The 19,667-nt window shown below is 36.2% G+C and overlaps 2 protein-coding genes across 3 annotated transcripts; one reads left to right on the top strand and one right to left on the bottom strand.

Annotated features, from left to right (window-relative positions):
* The first annotated feature begins 4,138 nt into the window (after positions 1-4,138).
* On the top strand, positions 4,139-8,259 carry LOC100267090 (60S ribosomal protein L30-like). Of its 2 annotated transcripts, XM_002278770.5 has the most exons (5): positions 4,139-5,336; positions 5,447-5,552; positions 5,671-5,772; positions 7,849-7,917; positions 8,020-8,259. In XM_002278770.5, the coding sequence occupies exons 1-5, from the start codon at positions 5,316-5,318 to the stop codon at positions 8,058-8,060; spliced, it is 339 nt and encodes a 112-aa protein (XP_002278806.1). In that variant the 5' UTR covers positions 4,139-5,315; the 3' UTR covers positions 8,061-8,259. The 2 variants fall into 2 exon arrangements, with proteins under 2 accessions (XP_002278806.1, XP_059597851.1); XM_059741868.1 differs by lacking the exons at positions 7,849-7,917; positions 8,020-8,259 and having other exon boundaries at positions 5,199-5,336; positions 5,671-6,301.
* Positions 8,260-9,188: 929 nt separating this feature from the next.
* On the bottom strand, positions 9,189-18,017 carry LOC100248239 (nuclear transcription factor Y subunit A-1). Its single transcript, XM_002278813.3, has 7 exons — positions 17,831-18,017; positions 15,477-15,797; positions 11,716-11,831; positions 11,502-11,573; positions 10,904-11,068; positions 9,659-10,087; positions 9,189-9,574 (listed from the first exon to the last, which is right to left on the bottom strand). The coding sequence occupies exons 2-6, from the start codon at positions 15,748-15,750 to the stop codon at positions 9,674-9,676; spliced, it is 1,041 nt and encodes a 346-aa protein (XP_002278849.1). The 5' UTR covers positions 15,751-15,797; positions 17,831-18,017; the 3' UTR covers positions 9,189-9,574; positions 9,659-9,673.
* Positions 18,018-19,667: the final 1,650 nt, after the last annotated feature.

Here is a 19,667-nt window from a genome sequence, read left to right on the forward strand (position 1 = left end):
TTTACACCCCGATCCAGAAGCCCCTCCAAACTTGTCTGCATTGGTAGCCACTCTAGCTCTTTTATAGCTTACTGTCCATTCCAGCTTCTTCAATTCCCTACTGGATTTTGAAGCCGAAGACTTCGTCTTTCTATACTCCCTGTCCTGACTCTTTTGTTCAATTCTTCTCCTCATTTACCTCAAAAGGTACAAAATTTCCTCCTCAAACCCAACTGTCAACATACCCAAATAGCGACTGAACTTCGCAAGGCAGTTGGAACTTCATCATTCCTCTCTCTCCCCCTCTTTCAGCTAAAGGGCCATCAACTCCGCTAATGGACTTTCTAAATCCACTCCAAAAGGAACTATAGCTAGCTCAGACCCACTTGCACCACTACCCACCACCCACCTCCCATGGAGACAAGTTCCACCATTCGCGGGCCGAGAAGACTTCCAACCTTTCTTCCCGCAAAAGAGCCCTACTCCTTGCTTCTTCCACTGCCCCAAACATCCCATTGGAAACCCCCTCGTTCCCCATCCCAACACCATCGAGCTTCAAGAATGGAGTAGAAGGAGAAGAAACCCCAAGCCCCAAGGAGAGAATAGGGAGTTTGAGGTGAAGGGGGTACCTGGATGCTTCGTTCAAAAGCGTTTCGTCGGTGAGCTTCAGACGGCCAAAAGACGAAACCTTGTCGTCGGCGACTCCCACAGCCAGGAGCTCCTGCTCTAGCCCCACGTTAATCCCAACAAACTCAGTGGGAGCCCTAGAAAGGACGGGCTCGCCAAAATGACCCGGATGGGCCTTAGGAATAAAATGCCCAAAAGGATCCTCTGGCTCCTTTCCCTAGCCCGGAACCGCAGGGCTTAAGGAAGAAAGGCCCTCGGCCCAACCCGTACACCATTTAAAAACGGCCCACACGTGCCATTTAAAGGCACCCAACAACCAAACTTGGGCCCAGGCCCACTATTTGAGGAGCCCGCTACAAGAGTTACTGTCGTCCTTCCCCTTACACCGTCAGCAGTCCTTAGACCACTGCCACACGCCACCTGCACATCTGACCCCCTGTTTTGAAATTCAAATTAAGGTTCCCGTACTCTAGCTTCAGCGCATGAAGCTTCCCCATCTTCATCCCTAACCTCACACCCTTTTCTCAACTGCGACCAAGAACTTGACTTAGTCTGCATCACCCGCGGTGAAGCTTCCCACCACAGGCTAAGCTCCCAACTAGAGTTACCAGCCTCCACCTTCATAGACCCTGGCCACTTCTTTCCTGAAACTTTGACCAAAATCCGAGCCCACTGCAGCTGGGAGAAGAAAGCAGTTTCCTCATCCACGACCACAACACTCTCCAATTCTCTTAAAAACCTCTCTACTCCAAAGATGAAGAGGAAGTCCTACAACCCTCACCCATACTTCTTTGACAAGGCTCTCTTTCCAAGTGCACCCCACTTTCGGTCCCCTCCTTTGCCAAAGAAAATCTCTATTCTTGAATCATCCACTCCCTCTTAAAAACACCATATCAGCTTCCCATTTATTTTGAAACTCAAATAACATAAGGGCCCCACCCAGCCTGGAAATTCTTAAATCCCCCTTAAGCAACCAACTTTCAAACGCCCATCTCTTCAAAGAAGGCAATAAAGGAATGGACTCAAAACTACCACCAAAACAACCCACCAGGCAATGCCCTAACTGCTCCTCCCTGCACAGCAATTCCTGTTCCCCTAGGTGCACCCTTAAAGAATCCCATGACTCTTCTGTCTTCCTTTTCACTATTTCTACAAGCGACCTGATTCATTCTCTGTACCTTTGACACTAGTCCCCACCTTGCCATCAGATGGATCACACTGGAAGCTATTCCTCACAACTGGGATGGTGACCCCAAAAGCCCTTAATTTCTTAGCCATCAAAAACCAACCCCCTACTAAGCCATTTCCTTCTGGAAAAACAAGACAGAATTTCTTTGTTTCCACATCTCTGACCGAACAGAGTAGACACCTCCCAGCCACATTAGAACAACACTCCAGCCTAAATTTTCTTCCTCCTTCTTCCCAAACTTTTAAACGACTCGAATTTGACTCTCCTCTACACCAACCTTCCACACCTTCCAACAAAAGACTTAAACTCTTTTCACCAAATCTTATCCAAGAGGAAAAGACTTTACTCCTCTCCAAAATAGTTCCTCTCAGTTTACCTCGGACCACTTCAATGGAGATTTCAAAAGTCTTAGATTCAACGGCAAACCAACACTTACCACCTTTTGAAACTCTACCAGAGTCCATTCCCCCCTCCTTACCACAACCATGGAGATTTGACATAATGACATATTCTCATGTTCTTCTGTAGATATTTCTCTTCCCCATCGAGCTTGAGCCTCATAAAACTTTGCTAATGTACCTACAAGAGGTTGTCCGACTCCATCTTCACCAGATGGAATTGCCTCTACTTCTCCAGTCCACACTTTCTCTTCAACAACCTGAATATGTTTAGCTAATTCCTTTCTTTCTACCACAAATGAAGTAAGTAATATCCACAAATGAAGTTCCGAGACTTCAGATTAGTACTCAAGTTTTACTTAGGTAGTACCTAAGGTCAATTAAGGTAATACCTTAGGGCTATTAAGGTAATACCTAAGGTACAATCACCAAAATATCAAAATTGAACCAACTTATCACACTAATTAATCACAAAATGGCATGTTCTAAAGGTCACAAATGAAGTAAGTAATATTCACAAATGAAGTTTTGAGGTTTTAAGTTTAACTAAGCTAGTACCTAAGGTCGGTTAAGGTAGTACCTAAGGTAGATTAAGGTCATACCTAAGGGCTATTAAGATAGTACCTAAGGTACAGTCACCGATAGAGGTCCAATCAAGGATTGGTCGACCGATTTGTCAGGACCCAATACTTTAAGAGTCTCTCGTGCTTCATTTTCTGCATCATTTCCTCTAGTTCTTCAAGGGTTTCGCCGATTTAATGGTCTAGGAGAGATGTTTGATGTTATTTCTTGTTGATAAAGCTATCTTGGACACAAATTTGCGAGTCAATGACACATTTGGAGGTTAGGGTTTCGATTTTTGGGTACCCACTTTCTCCACCCAAGCTCCATCTCGTTTTTCCCAGATTCTCTTGGACTCCCATGACTCCTAGATGAGTCGAAAGGCGCATTTTGACACCGTCTTGGAGTTTTGGATTTGGATTTCTAAACTGAAATTAAAGATTTTGGGTTTTCAAGAGTGAAGAAAGATGAGAGAAAGCTTTCAATTGAAAGAAGGTGATATGAAGGTTAAGATGATATTGAGGATGCTAAGTTGGAGAAACGGAGGGGCAATCTAGGCACAACAAATGGAGCCGACTCACAATACACAAAAATGATAAAACTTTTCATATGAAAATCTAATTCTCATATTTCCCATTGTTGGGTTTCAAAAATGCTATTATGATGCGATGAAAAGCCCAAAGCACAACTTTCCCAAAAGGTTATCAAATGAAAATGTATTTATAAAGATTATTTTTAAAATAAAATAGAAAAAAACACTATCCTACAAAATAAAATATTAGCATCTTTTGAAATTAGGATTTAAATTGGATTAAGAATATATTTCATTGAATTTTCTATCCAAATGAAAGCATTTTAAAAATATATATATTTTTTAAAAAAAAAAAAATTACCGATCAAATATTTTTCTTATATTTCTTATAAGCACTTGGCATGATTTTTGAACTTTTCAAAATTTCTTTATAAATTTTGTCAATTTTCCCTTTAAAAGTCAAGTTTCTTATAAACAATTAGAGATCATTTAAAAGTCAAATGATAATTTTTATCCATAAATCAAATTCACATAATCTAAGTAAATTAAGCGTCTTGGACCTTGGTACCCAAATATTCTTAAAATGCCCTTTAATCTTATTTTCAAATATTTGCTTGTATTCTTCAAAATTTGAAAATTCCTCTTTATGAATTTTTATCCATACATAATATCTCCACACCACAGTAAAATTGCATGAATTCAAATCATTTTTCTTAAAAAAATTTAAAAATAAAAAATAAAAAGTTCAAAAATTGATCAGCATCCCTCAAAATGCCTAGTATCAACCTGGCATGAAACTATGGTTTCCTCAACCACTGCAATAAAGCTTGCAAAAGGGAGCACCAAATTTTCACAAATTCCATGCATACATTCAGATTACTAAATATTTCATCATTGGGATGGTCTTAATAAACTTCATTCAATTCCAGGACCAAACAACCCCTCAAGTATTTTTCTTCCCTCTATTGCTAAAACCCTAAAACCCTTGAATTATTACTAAACCCTACAAAGTACAAAAAGCTATAAACAAAAATTTTCAAAAAATTTTCAACATGCCAACCTAAAACCCTAACACCAGAACCTCAGTTAGGACATGATGGAATGTCAATTTGATTGATGAAACAAACAAGCCTTTAAACTTTGATTTACCCATCATTACAAAACCACCACAAAACCCTAAAACCCTTGAATTGTTAAATCCATAAAATGCTCACAAAATTGTAAAGCAAACCCCCAAATGCAAAAAGCTAAATATGAAATTACCCAGAAAAAAAAATCACCAAAACAACGTAAAACCCTAATGGCAGAAACCCATTTGAGGAAGAGTACATTTCAAAACCCTAATTTTCAGCAATGCTTTTCTGTATGTAGAGAAAGAGAGAAGCCACCCTTAAAACCCTTAAATCATTAAACAAAGAACCCTGAAAATATCCGATAAAATGCTCACAAAACTTTAAAGCAACCCCACCCAAGCATGAACTTACCCAGAAAACCTAAAACCCTAATGGATGGAAGAAAGTTAAGGAGGAGCACACTTCAAAACCCTAATTATCAGCAACGCTTTGCTGTATACAGGGAAAAAGACAGAGAGGGTTTAGACATTGAAAAACCCTAATTTGAGCCAGAGAAGGAGAGACTACCTTTACCTTTAAGCTGAGAATGCTCTCCGCTGGGCCGGTATCGGAGCAGGGTTTTTAGGGTTTTATAGTAGGGGCACTGGAGGGAGTGAGAAGCGGTTTGTATGTGGCAGGACCACAGAACTTCCCTACTCTTATTTGTTTGACACTATCATAGATTGACACGTCATCTAAAAAGCCAACGTCGACACGTGGTCAGTTCCTACTGCTTGGAAATGAACTCTAAGGTACTCCTCCTGTATTGTATAATAACCCGCAAATCTATAAATATTGATGTGGGCAAAAACCTTGAAATAGGCTCCATTAAAACCCTAGTACGAGAGGATATTTTCCTCCCCATTTTCTCGGCATCCAACCGCCGGAAACCCTAGCAGCAGCAGCGTCGAGCGAAGATGGCGGCCCCCAAGAAAACCGTACGGACATCGTATTCGTTGTTCCCCGATCTTATTTTCAACTTCTCTACGATTCAAGAGATGTAATGCATTTCATTTTGTTTGATTTTGTGTTGTTTTGGAAATCACAGAAGAAGACTCAAGAAAACATCAACAACAAGCTCGCTCTCGTGATGAAGAGCGGCAAGTACACGCTCGGCTACAAGACCGTGCTCAAGAGCCTCAGAAGCTCCAAGGGTTTGTTATACATTTTTTTCATATTAAGAGCTACAGATCTTTTCTCTTCTTGCATTTTTGGTGTGTTTGGGGTTTGTGATTATCGGATTAAGTTTTGGGAAATACTTGATGATGGCAGGAAAATTGATTCTGATTTCGAACAATTGTCCGCCGCTCCGAAAATCGGAGATCGAGTACTATGCGATGCTTTCCAAAGTCAGCGTGCACCATTTTCATGGGAGTGAGTGCTTAATTTCTATGATTCAATGTACTATTTGTGGTTTGTTTTATTGGTATTTTGATGATGATTTGGCTTGTGATTTTTCAGGGTTTTTTTTTTTTTTTTTAATTAAGGTCTTTGTTCATTTCGCATGGAGTGCTTGTTTTTCTCCATTGGCTTGTGTTTGATATTAAACCACTGTTCTGCGTGTGTTAACATACTTGATCAATGGGCTAAAACCCGAGAGATGTTGGAAAATGTTGTATCAAGGCACCATAACCTTTTAGTATTGTAATAGACCACCATGTTGTCACCCCACCAATGCCCAGATCTCGCGGCTCTTTCCAAGTTGCCTTTGCCTGGGCTTGTTGTCTTATGGTTCACTCTGGTGGTAGGTATAACACATTTCACTATTTTCTTAGATGGTTCACACCCTATATCACTTAAACCCCTTTGTGGCTTGAGGTTGTGATATGGAGTCTGGTTCTTATTCTAAATGTTATGAACATTGAAAACCCAATGAATGGTGAAATGCATCGAATTAAAGCCATGAATTTCGAGCATGATTCAGTATGTTTCTGGGTTACCAGACTTTGATAGGTGGAAGGTAGTGAATTTGAAAGGAATGGATGTGCCTTTCCACAATGTCAGAAGTTTAAGTTGAATGAAATGTTTCGAAAGCACAGCAGGTATTGCATTTCCCAATTTGTATGTTTTCTAGTTGCCGATCTTTTTCACTCATGGATCCAATTTTGTCGAATGTTCCATAGAGACATGCATGAGCATGATAGTCTCTATTTAGTTACACAGAAGAAAATGTTCTATTCATTTTAACTTGGACAGCATGGCTGGAATTGTATGCAAATGGTGGTTTGCTTGCAACATATAAAGCTATAAGATTGTGAGTTGAATTTGCTCAATACACTGACTTGTGTGAAGCTGATCTCTGGTTTACTTTCCAAGGGATCCATGGGTGTGAAGTTAGTTTTATGGATTCTAGTCCATTCAGCTTGGATGCAAACTGTGTTATTTATTCATGCTGGTCCTTTAGAATGTTGATGATAGACTACCTAGGTTCAGAGTAAAGGATTTGTCCGACATTCTTAGCCAATTGAAAGCATGTTGAGCTTTCTATTTATGATTAAAATCCAATGTGTGCTATGATTAAATAATGATCATTACTACTCCTTAGTTCTCATTTCATACTTTTTGTTTCAATAGATCTTTATGTAAAAGATCTAAAAGTGATGAGTTGATAGCAGGAGTGCTAAGTTTGATCTAGCAGTAACTAAGTTTGAGTATCTTAAAATGATAAAATTGTTACTTCAGTAGGTCTTGAAGAATCAGGGAAACAGCTCTGAATTTTTCTTTCTGTTTTTGATGGGAATTGTTTTGCTCCTCTTTTAATGTCTTTATGGTTGATATGCACGTGTTTTGGGATTGTGGTTGAATATAATTTAAATCCAAAACGCAGATGATTTACAATTATCATGTAGTTACTGAAACCACATGTTTTCTTCTTTTAATTAATGATTGATTATTGTTTGTTGTATGTCACTGTAGCATTATAACTGTTGACCTGTGAAAGAAAAGCTCATTTATGTTGTGGAAGAAGTTTCTTAGTACCCAGATTCTTTTTTAATTCTGTTTCTTTTATTTCTCCACTGACAGAGCTATCTGTATGCAGAAAATCCTAAGCACAAATGCCATGTATTTCTCTAAAGGGGGAAAAAACAAAATAAATAAACAAAAATCTATAGATTGTTGAAGTTCCACGACTTGATAAGTCTATAGCACAGGATATTTCTTCAGCTCCTTATTTATCTACCAAAAGACTCATCTTCGCCTACCAAATATGAGAAAGTTTGATATATGATAAGAAGTATGTGAAAGTGATATCAGGTTTTTGCTAATAAAAAAGAGCTTAAATGCAAAGAGGTCCTGTGTTGCATCTAGCTTGTGTTCTCAAACTTCCTGTTACATTTTCCCTGCTGTAGGTTTTATAAATTATGTTCTATTCTGCCATGCCCCCCACATATACCCCTAGTTGGATGGTTTGATATGCATAGCTTATATCTCTTTCCTCATGCAATGTAGATAATGTTGATCTGGGAACAGCATGTGGCAAGTATTTCCGGGTCTCTTGCCTGAGCATTGTCGATCCAGGTAAGCCTTATATTTCACCATGCTGGACTGATTTGCTTTACAATTAAGCATATGGCAATGGTAACCAATTGCTCTTTATATATATATATTTGTATGTTGCAGGTGATTCTGATATCATCAAGCAAATGCCTAGTGACCACTGAGCTGACTGTTAGATGGGTGCTGAGGTTTTCTCACAAACTATAGGACAATTTTGTTTTTTGGTACTACCATAGACAGGAGCCTCTTTTATTGTTGAAATTTTTCGTCCCATCAAAAGGGCAAATTTTATTTTGGTTAAATGACAGCAGACCTTCAAATCCCATATGGTTTTTAGAATCAAAAGAAAGATTGTTTGGGATATCTGTGATTGAGCTGATGCCCATTTCATCCCTTGATAATCTGATTTTGATTCCTTAGAATTGTGGGTTTTCTTTTGATATTTGCAAGCTGACTTATCCCTTCCAGAGTTCTCGGTTTTAGATTCTTGTTGAATTGAATGTGCTGTGCTTAGTGGAATAAAGATAGGTTTTTGATGGAAATCATCACAATTACTAAGAGTCCATCTCCGTTTAAATTATTTGGAAGTGCCTTCATACAAAAACTTGGTGTTTTGTAAGTTTTTTTAGGTTATTTTTAAATAATCTAGAGAATAATTTATAGTAAATTTTTTACAATTATTTGATAGATAATGCTTTCAAAAATTATATTTTTGTTATATAGTATTAGTTTATATTCAAACTCCTAATGGTTTTCTTTAAAACATGTTGACTCAAAGAAATGTTAACATACCAAGTTGTTATCACATGTAACTCCAATGTGTCATTCGGGGGAAATGGGTGAAATTTACTCTCAGGCAATCCATATCATACACCAACACATTAACAAAACAAAATCAGCCATGCAGTGAAAGGAGAGGAGAGTATCAAAAACGCTTTTCATTTCCGGACATTTGATTGCCATCTGAATTTCACAGGGATCTTTAGCAGAAGTGATCATCACCCTTGCACTTTTACATCAAAAACTTCATACATCTTGTAGCCATCAACATTGAAATACACCACTCTATATGCTTATATTAAATCAATCAATATAAAAAAGTCATGAATACTATAAAACAAGAAGACAAAGAACACCTGCTTTGAGAAATGATTCTCCTTATTCTTCAACAAATGGAATGCAAAGGTTCCCTTCAGAAGTAGAACCATAGAACTCCCTAAAGAGACAAGAAGAACAAGAGGTGGCATGGAAACTGATGAGAAAAAACCTGAAATTCTTTAAACCCTAAAAGATACGAGAGAAAAAGACAAACAAATTAATTAAGATAGTTAACATGAAACACAATTGGAGAAGCAAAGGCAAACGTTCTGTTTCACACAAAGGTCATCACACATTGGAAACCTTCAGATGTTTTAACTGTTTAGAATCTCCAAATTCACACTATCTCTACTTGTTAATCCCACGATTTCGGGTTTTTGCCTTTTTATACAGAAGGGGTGAATAGTAGAGATGGAGGTAGGGTTAGAATGGAGACAGCAAAGGCCAAACCATGTATCTCCATCCCTAGTATCACCCCAGAAACGCCATGTAACCAAAGCCAAGAATGAATTGCCTGGGAAATGCCATGTAACCATGAGGGTTTCCGTCCTCAAAGTGGATACTGCACCTCCAGCTTCACCTGCATTAGAGAGAGACTCTTGTAAACCTCAGACAATATAATGCTAGAGAAATGAAGTATTGATCATTAGAGGGGGCATACTACCTAACCGATAGGTTTTTATTTGATGGGTAGAGCCCTATGAGGGGCCGTGTTCAGCTGCATGTTTTCCCTTGGTTGGCCAAAGCAGTCACCTCCCTCACTGCCATTTGATGAATGGTATGCTGATGATAGACCATGGCCATTCCTGTTGCCATTGGAGTAAGTGTGTGCTTCAAGCATATCTTGAATTGTGCGTCCTTTCTCTTCTTGCTGCACACTGGAGGAATCCAAATTTCGACTAGAGTTGGTAGGCAGGTGTTCGGAGCCTGATGAACTGGCAGATTGTGTAGAAAGGGCCGCACCAGAGACTGAACCTTTTTCTGCTGTTGTATTGGCATCATTGTTATCAAGCTTCTTAGTGTTGAGAAAACGGCCTCCACAACCCCTTGCCCTTCTCATTGCATGTTGGTGCCGAGATTCATGAAGATATGGCTGTAAAAATTGTCCCAAAACAAAAGAAAAGAAAGAGAAGAAAATCCCCTTAATCAGGTTAACTGGAAGCCATTAAATCCAACAGATGAGGATTCATAGATTAAACCAACATTCTATTCTCTCTCCTAGGTGCCCCCTAAATGGTTTCCACTTCCTGAAATTATTTCCCTTATATTTTTTATTAAGAAACAAAATAGCAAAATTGAGCCATGTTGATACTGATTTAGATAACCAATCAAATCATGTTCCTGAAGGTAGTAAAATAAATAAAAAATAAAAAAACAAATTAAAGAAGAAATTGAAAAAAAATAAAGATCAAGACCCACAGTGCAATAAGTTATCTAAGTAGATAAAGAGGGTATTCAACAACTATTCAATTGGATGGCATTTGGCCATTCTAATATGCATTTTTCCCCAACTTCTTTTTCTATTCTCCTCTCCATTATACAGATTAAACCTCATTAAGAAAAATATAATTTCAATAGCTACTCTCCCCTGAGGAATCATACAAAACTACCCATCTGGTAGGGACTAGGGACCTACAGCGAACACTTAAGCTAAAAGAGGCAAAAACAAAAACCATCTGAGAGCTTAAATAATCCACTACTATACTCCAGACAATTTATAACATTGTCACACAGTATATTTGCTGAGGGATGAGAAAACAAGTAGCAAAATACATGAAAATACAATGGATGTTGCATTAAAGCATTCAGAATAATGCTTGTTTTTTCCTTTCTAAAGACATGCCTCTATTTTATTTTAAATCGCAATTTTCACTTCATTTCAAGAGAAAATATGAAAATGTAACTCCACCTTTCTAACTTTGATAGCTTTCTTTTCAAGCTCAGCCTTAGCACGTGACTGTCTCCGTCTAAGAATCCCATGATACTGCTTTGCATTCACATAAACAGGCTCCTCTTCCATCTCTAATGGCAAAGGCATTCTGGGCTGATGCATTCCAAACAAATGTGGATGCACCTAGCAAACACACCAAGATATGTTAAGAGTATTTCATGTTGCAAAACCTTGTCTAGCAAGAACTATCTATAACTTGAACCTGAAAGATTCCACATGAAGATTACTAGGAAGGCTTACACCCTTGGAACGCTAAGAACCTAAACGGTGCAGAGTGATAAACCAAAAGATGCAGCTCCCATTGAAGCATTCTAGCTTTTTTCATTTTTTTCTTGGGCGAGACCAAATCTAGAAGAAGGAACCTTCACATAAAAACTGATGATTTTCTTATGAAACAGATTATTCACTACAGTGGCTGACCTCCCCTATAAGAGGGGCAGGCCCTAGTACAGCAGAATCTAGTTTTCAAGGTTGAGGCATCACTCTCAGAAGTGGTAGTGCCACCAACAGTAATGTTACCACAACACACAGAAATGCAACCAACTTCTTTGCATACCATAGCCTGTGGCCCATAAGAAGTCATAATCCCCACATTATGTGGATCTTGATACGGATATGATGTCAACACCTGCAAAACCGTAAATGATAAATAAGATCCCAAAAGTCTTAGATTCAATAATAAAAAAGAAAATAAACATATCATAATAAGACATCTCTTTTTCCCTGGTGATCAAAACTATAAACAAGAGAGAAAGAGAGAGAGTCCTCACAATTGAGTGACCAACAAGTTCCATTTGGGAATTTGGTTCAAGATGTTCACTCATAATTGGCAGTGTTGAGGAAGCAGTAGGATTGAGGTGCTGGTGTTCCTGTCCATTCCTTCCATCTGATCATGACAAGATCATCTTCTTTAGTATCATAAAATAATAACATCCATGCATAAGCAGTTAAGCACAATCACATAATTCAGTGGATGTAAAAGAAAATAGTATAATTATACTAAGAATTAAAGAGGAGATTAAGATTGAATTAAATCACAACAACAAAGAAAAAAAGGATGGTATTTATGCTTCAATTAAAAGAGCTAAGACATCAGCTTTTCAAACATCATTCATTCGAGAATAGTGTCACTTCAGGAGCACGTTAAAGAAATTTTATGGCTATCAAATAATGATGATCACGGGTGAAATATGGGCCCTGTGTATGTTTGCTTAATATATACATATATATGGGCCCTGTGTTGGTTCCCTTCAAGTGGAGCCATGATGAAATGGGATAAATATACCTTTGAAAGATCAGTTTGATGGGAACATTGTCCATTCCTAATAAATTTCACATTGCAGACAGTAACCTGGGAGTGGAGCCTCTCCTGCATATATGGTAATTTGGATAGAAGCCTTGGAAGCTCCATTTGTTCAAAGCTGACCCATGTCCACAACACATCATCTGCTTCCTGGTGCTCATTTTGCATTGTTAACAATATTGAGTTTGTGGATGAGATAGGGTTAGAATTAGTATTAAGCTCATACATACCTTTCTTTTTCACTTCTCAAGAGTGAGTGGACTTGTCCTTCTTGGATAGTTCTTTCAACCAATAGTTGGATCTTAATCATCAAAATATGGGCAAGACTATGGGAAAACAGTCCAATGATCTTTCATAATAAAGCCATATAATGATAATTGCTACCAGATTAATAGACCGCTTCAGAACAGATCACATCTTGGATAACCTAAAAACTTTAGGCTTCAAATAGCATACTGCTTCACCCATCTCAATAGAAATCAATATGTTTAACAACCCTTTTTTGAAGGACCGCTAGCCTAATATGCTGTTAAAATGTCTCTTCCAAAAATACATTCTCTATCTATATAGGAAAATGCATGATGCATTTCCTGCAAATGTACAGTGCAACTTGTTAGATATATTGGGTAATGCAGAATGTATTCCTATAATCAATTGGGTATCCTCTGCTTCATACAAAAAATATTGATTGAATCGTTAAAAATTTTGGATCCTAAGATATGATTAGATCCATGCTTAAGTGGCACCAGCATCACATATAATTTTAGGATTGGCTTTGTTAGACAAAGCAAAACATAATTTCTTCCATCCATAACTTTCAAATTGCCATCTTATTTCTTGCCAATAACATTGGAATGATATAAAGAAGATTAGAATGGCCCCTGCTAGAATCATCTAGTTTCATAGCAGGTAAAATGATATAGTTTTATAGCATGTCTCTCTAAAGTGAAGGTGGAATTTGCCATTTGTGGTTTTTCCTTCGTAGCAACCTAGTAACTCACACACAAGGTACCACCACTACCATCCATTTTTCTCTGAAATCACAATAATTCTTGCTATTGTCTAGTAGGTGTAAAATGTTCAGTGTAGTTCAAAAAGCCCTTCCAATACCCATTTCAAATCATCATTCTCAATCTTGTTGGTGAGTTAAACTTCGTTGAACAGGCCCAGATCCTTTTGATTTGGGATTGTGTTTTCAGCAGTTCTAGACTTCTAGGTTTCTCACAGAAGGTAAAAAGTTCTTGGGAGGATGCTTTCACTTCTATGGGGATGGATGGGATCCTTTTTGCAGATAAGGTTAAAAGGAAGATGAGTACAAATAAAGTATTGTTTACTATTGATTTAGACATTAAAGCCAAATACATAACAACTTCAAGTTACAAGCTCCCTGTGAGGGGATGAACTGATAACAGAAGCATACATCAGCATGGTTGCAAGGTGATAAAATCATTAGGTTCAATCCTTCCCCACCATGGGTAATACTAGGAAAGTAAGCACATCTATCAACTGTGAGGATGGGCTCCATACACTATAAGGAACTTTTGTACGATGTATTCGTCAAGTACTACCAGGATCTTAATTCAAACAAGAACCTTATGACCATACCAGAAGCCTGCACCAGCATGGTTGCAAGGTGATAAAACCATTAGGTTAAATCCTTCCCCACCATGGATAATACTAGGAAAGTAAGTACATCTATCAACTGTGAAGATGGGCTCCATACACTGTAAGGAACTTTTGTACGACGTGTTCATCAAGTACTACCAGGATCTTAATTCAAACAAGAACCTTATGACCATGCTTTCCATGGGATTTTTCTGCCACAATTTCATCTAAGGAAGAAACTTGGTTAAAAAATTTGTTTCCCTCCTCTTCCTCACCCTCCAATTGTTTCTCTCTCTCTCTCTCTCTCTCTCTCTCTCTTTTAATAGGCAAATGAAAAGAATTTTATAAAAAGCGCAACCCTCCAATTGTTTGTCATATACCCTCCAATTGTTTCTTTTTATAAGAAACCACTAAATAATTGAAAGAGAGATGTGCAGAGGTTAAAATAAGGGATTCTTCAAGGAAAGACTCAAAAAGCAAAGATATACAAAGAAGATGAGAGGGAAAAAATACAGAAAGCCCAAAGCTCAATTTCATCATGTGTTGGCAAGCACAGCAGGGTTTTCTATTTTCCATCTTTTGAGATTTTCAGAGTTTTGCCTCATTTAATGAACGGTTCCCTTGTTAGCAGCTGAAGAGGCTATGTTGGGAGAAGAAAGGAAGGAAAATCTGGAAAGCATTGCTTCTCTACCTCTTTTGGGTAAACCTGGAAGGCATGGAATAAGGATCTAATCGGGGGTGGAGTTGTTTGTGTTAAGTTCCCTTAAGCTACCTAGAATAAACCCGTATACTAGGGCTCCACCCTAGGTGTGTTTTTATTATATTTTCTTACTTTCCAAAAAGGTACAAACTTCTATTAGAATGCACATTAAAGATATAAGTAACTCAGAAAATTTGTTTTCAATCTTGATACATCTTAATATGATCAATATGCACACATTAAAAGACTCAACTAGAACATGAGGAAGAACAAAAAGACGAGTTAAGGCAGTGACAAGAGAACTGATAATGTTTAACTCATGCTTTATAAAAATGTGGCCTTACATATTGTAGAAGTGAAAAAAGGAAAGCTATTTGTTCCCTACAGAGAACAGTTGGTATAAAAACAATGAATCAATTTGATTGGACTAAGAAGCAAGTAACATCTAAACCAAACAACCAAGAGAATGTTTCTGCTTTTCGTCTCAACTTAATGTCGATTAACTGAAGATATAACCCTACATAGAGTGAAAGAAAAGACAATATTTGTTTAGCAAATTAAAATAGTTGAAAAAGGCTTTGTTGTTGTAGTTGTATTTAATGAAATTTCACTGAAGAAATGTATCATGTCAACCACTCTGCATAACAGAAAAGAACAGTCTGTGTAACCCAAAAATGGTGGGGAAAAAAAAACAAAGAAGGACAATCTGCATAAAACAAATGACGAGGAAAAAAATCTTTAATCTCATAATGCAAACAAATGATCAACAATTATCAAAGAACCTAGTTTCACATATTCAAATATCACCAAGGCTCTCCAATCAAAAGCTACTACAGAAATGATACATTTTTCCATAAAAGAGCATACAGAATAAGCTTATATGGTAGTTTGCCATTAGATATAAAAATAAGAAGGATAACTACCAGATTGCAGGGCTACCGTAGGTTGTGTTCCTTTATTAAAGGTAGTTCCATCATCCAGCCTGCCATTAGCTTGTAATTGGAAACCATTGCTCGTGATATGACTGTTAAGGTGTTCAACTGAAGTTGATTTTGATGGGCTTCCACCCAAGGCAGCTGGGGAGATGGCATTGTTCCCAACACCATGCCACCAAGGTTGGGAGTAGACTGTTGATGACGGATTGCTCTTACCACCAGGTTCTATCCGCCGATCCTCAATTTTGGGTTTAGTCGGCATTATTCTTTTCCACCAAGAAAACAAAAATCCCCTAGCCCCAAATCTAACTGTCCAAAGAAATTATTTTTGGAAAAAAGAGAAGGACAACAAAGGGACAAATGCTTGTGAGTTACATACATAGAGATAATCGCATCAAGTATCCCCAAAAGTAGCTTCCAAAAAACAAAGAATAAATACATAAAAACTGAAAAACCCAAAAAAAAAAAAAAAAAAGTGGCATAGTTTAGAGCCAATAAAATACAAAAAATAATTATGAGCCAAATAGAACAAAAGGTGCTGCAACTAGGTCAACAACACAAAAACCCAAAAGGAAAGCATTCCGCTTTACAACAGATGCGCTTTCCAGAACTCTAAGAGGCTTTTCCCCTTGAGTGCAAGCCACAGATTACAAAAGATATATCAACAAAGGAAAGTTACGGGTTACTACCACAGAAATGACACCTTTTTGTAAACAAAAAATAGTTTCTGGAAAATGTTTCAAGATGGAAAATTTACTTTGAGGCTCCATTTATCCCATACTTTACTGCCAACCTTGAGGGAAGTCAGAAGTGCTCTTCAAATTTTAGAAACATCTCTTTACCAGGAAATCCAATTCCCCATAGAAAAATCTCCCCAAAAAGTTCTCCAGTACAAATGTAGCCTAATGTTGAAAAAAATCCAACTCATAATACAAAATTAGTAACCTAAACTCAAGTGTAAAGTGAAAACCAACTCTATGCTCATAGTGTAAACCAAATTAATCCACGCCAGAAGCAATCTCATAAAAACTTCTACAATGAAGAATTTAAACTGGTCGTTTGATAAGCATAACATTACAAAAGCAAATTGTCAATATCACAGCTATCTAATTCATAAGCTGTTCAACTTGATCCTATTTGTCCAACTCCAATAACTCCATTAAGTATTCTAAAAACTAGCCCCAAAATCATCAAAGAACCAAAAACAAAATCACAAACTCCATATCTTCCACTCCCCGATGACCCTATCAAAAAAATCCATTCAGAACTCCAAACCAAAAGGCATAAAAGCAACATAAAACACATAGCCTTATCCATAAAAAAGAAGAAACAAGTTCCACCGAAATGCTAAGGATGTTTTTTATTCTATATGGGATTTAATTTGGAATTCAAAGTAAATATGCTATATCACAAACCTCAAAATATTAAATTGTGTATTTGGAGTTGAAGGAATTCAAATTCAATCCCAGTTGTGCATTAAGGACCCAAAGAGGAGGTTTCAAATTAGGTCCTCAAGTTCCAATTCCAGGAAACCAAACACAACCTCACTTGTGAGGTTCAAGTAACAAAACTCGTAATTTTCTGAGTTTATCCCCATTTTCATCAAGCAAACAATACCAGTTTTTTCCTGTATAGTTCCATACTTCTTGAATTATTATCATATGCACTGAAAATTGAAAAAAAAATCCCTAATTTTCAAAAAATACATAATGATGCCAAACAACCATCAAATGAAAAAGGTTCTGTTTACATGCTTCTATATTTCTAACATGCATCCCCATCCCTTACATGTTCTTATCGTATATTCTCCAAATTACTTCAATAATTCAGGGATACTTAAGTTATCACTATAAATCAGAATAAATCTCTATGCATGTATTTACTCATGCAAACTCTCAAACTACATCAATTTCCATTCTCCTAAGTCCTAATATCCCGTTTGGTTTCCAAGAAAATAAAGGAAAGAAAAGGAGAAGAAAAGTTCGAATCTTTGATATTTTGTGAATTAGAAAACGAAAAAGGAAAAGGTAAAAATCTTGAAGCCTGACCAAACTGAACCAGGCTCAGTTCAACTAAAGCAAGATTCAAACAACTCCATCCCTCTTTATTTTCCCATGTTTTCTCGGCAACCAAACAGAGAGCAAAGTCAAAGAGAACTTAAATTCCCCAAGGACCCATCACCAAGACGGCTAGTTCCACAAAAACCCTAACAACTTCCAAAGAAATTCCCGAAGAACCCATCACAAAAACACCCAGTTCCAAAAAAAAGCCTGAAAAATTCCAAACAAATTCCTCTACAAATGGCAAGAGGAAAAAAAAAAGGAAAAATGGAGAAGACTCACTGTGGGATGAGAGCAGAGGAATAAACCCTAAAAGGTAGGAGTTTGGAAGGAAATCATGGCCGTTGGTGGCAATCCATGGTGTCTCTGCAACCTCAGGAGATACAGTGGTTGAAATCAGAGAGGAGAACCAATAAATAAACAAATAAATAAAAAGACTATAAAATTAAATAATAAGAAGAAAAAAAATATATATTTATTTATAGTTTAAAGCAAATGTTGCTTTCTGTCTCTGTTAAGGAGAAAAAAATGTTGATTGAAGTGTGGTAAAATGACAAAATTGACCTCGGATTTTGCCAAAAATAACCATACCATTTTTTTTTGCATGAATTTTCAAAATTGAGGATAAAAATAATTTAAATTTTATTTAAAAAATTATATTTTTGATTTCCAAGCATGAGAAAAGAAAAAAATTAAGAAAATAATTTTCTTTGTATTTGGTTTGCCATGAAAAAATGAAAAAAAATATATATTAGCTAAACATTTTATGCATCTTTAATTATTTAATATTTATAAAAAATAAAAATTAAGTAAAATAAATTTAAATAAACAAATAAAATTAATGTATCAACTTTAAAAAAAAATTTCCTTTTAACTTTTTTTCTTCTTGCTTCTATTTTGCTTCATTGTTTTTTCTTTCTCAAAGTAAAAAAGACAAAGAAGAATGAGATAGAAGAAAAATCATTTTTTTCATATTTAGTTTAATACGAAAAGTAAATAAAAAATGTAATTAAAAATTTTTCATTATCTAATAATTTAATCTAGATAAAATAAATAAATTTAAAAATATATATAAAAATAATTTATTAAATTTAATTATATATATATATATATATATATATATATATATATATATTGTTTTTTATTAAAATTAAATTGAATTGAATTATGGTTTTGGCATTATTAGATTCTTAAAACTTCACATTTTCCTGTTTTCAGATTTTTTTGTTATTGTCAATGTTTATCCTTTTTTGATTCGAGAAATCATTTGGGGATTTTATTTTATTGTTGTTTTTCTTTTCCTTTATTTTATTATGTCATCCGTTACATTCTTCAATGACGATTTTATCTATTTGAATTATTTGAAATATTATTAAAGTTCAAGGGCAATATGGACATTATGGAATCCCAACAACTAACCAGGGGAAATATGGGGCTAACTTGACCAAAGGTTGGTTAAGCTTTTTGAAAGGTAGAAGTTGCCACGACTGACATTTCTTTCCACACACCACGTGTCAACATCAAAATGAGCAGCCTGGGCCCACCTTCAACGCGAGCCACGTGGCCTTCTCGTCTTCTCTCGCCAAACCCTCGAGACTATAGACTGCAAAATTAGCTAAACAAAACGACGCCGTTTCATTGTGGAATTTTGGATAAAATTGATTGCAAGTCGATCCTCGATCCTTTCGTAATCCTACAAATTCCCACTTGTAGGAAAAAAAATTAAAATAGAGGATTAAATAATTATTTAAAATTTATAAAATATAAATTATATCTTAAAATAAATTATTAAAATTAAATACATCTTAAAACCATAAAGAATTAAATAATTATCTTAAAATATGTTTGACAATGATTTAAAAAAGTATTTCTAACTTTTTTATTACTTAAAAAATAAAAAATTTCAAACTGTAAAGCGCATTCTTGGGCAACAAAGCTTTTCAAAACTAATCCGGGATAATGATTTGAAGGAAACGTTTTTAACCTAAAAGAACGTCTTTAAAAAAGTGTTTGATAAATTTTAAAAAACACTTTCAAATATTTTAAAAATCATTTATAATGTTGAAAAATCAATGATTTTAGAAATTGTTTTTAGACTTTCTAATACTTGAAAAATAAA

The sequence above is a fragment of the Vitis vinifera genome, chromosome 13 (assembly GCF_030704535.1).
Source record: "Vitis vinifera cultivar Pinot Noir 40024 chromosome 13, ASM3070453v1".
Lineage (NCBI taxonomy): Eukaryota > Viridiplantae > Streptophyta > Magnoliopsida > Vitales > Vitaceae > Vitis > Vitis vinifera.

Excerpts from the sequence above, each read along its gene's own strand:
- LOC100267090 (XM_059741868.1), top strand. The coding sequence starts at position 5,316 with ATGGCGGCCCCCAAGAAAACC. Across the intron at positions 5,337-5,446 it reads TGGCGGCCCCCAAGAAAACC|AAGAAGACTCAAGAAAACAT; the intron begins GTACGGACATCG and ends TGGAAATCACAG. Across the intron at positions 5,553-5,670 it reads GAGCCTCAGAAGCTCCAAGG|GAAAATTGATTCTGATTTCG; the intron begins GTTTGTTATACA and ends TGATGATGGCAG.
- LOC100248239 (XM_002278813.3), bottom strand. The coding sequence starts at position 15,750 with ATGCCGACTAAACCCAAAATTGAGGATCGGCGGATAGAACCTGGTGGT. Across the intron at positions 11,069-11,501 it reads CTTATGGGCCACAGGCTATG|GTGCATCCACATTTGTTTGG; the intron begins GTATGCAAAGAA and ends TGTGTTTGCTAG. Across the intron at positions 10,088-10,903 it reads AAGCTATCAAAGTTAGAAAG|CCATATCTTCATGAATCTCG; the intron begins GTGGAGTTACAT and ends CAATTTTTACAG.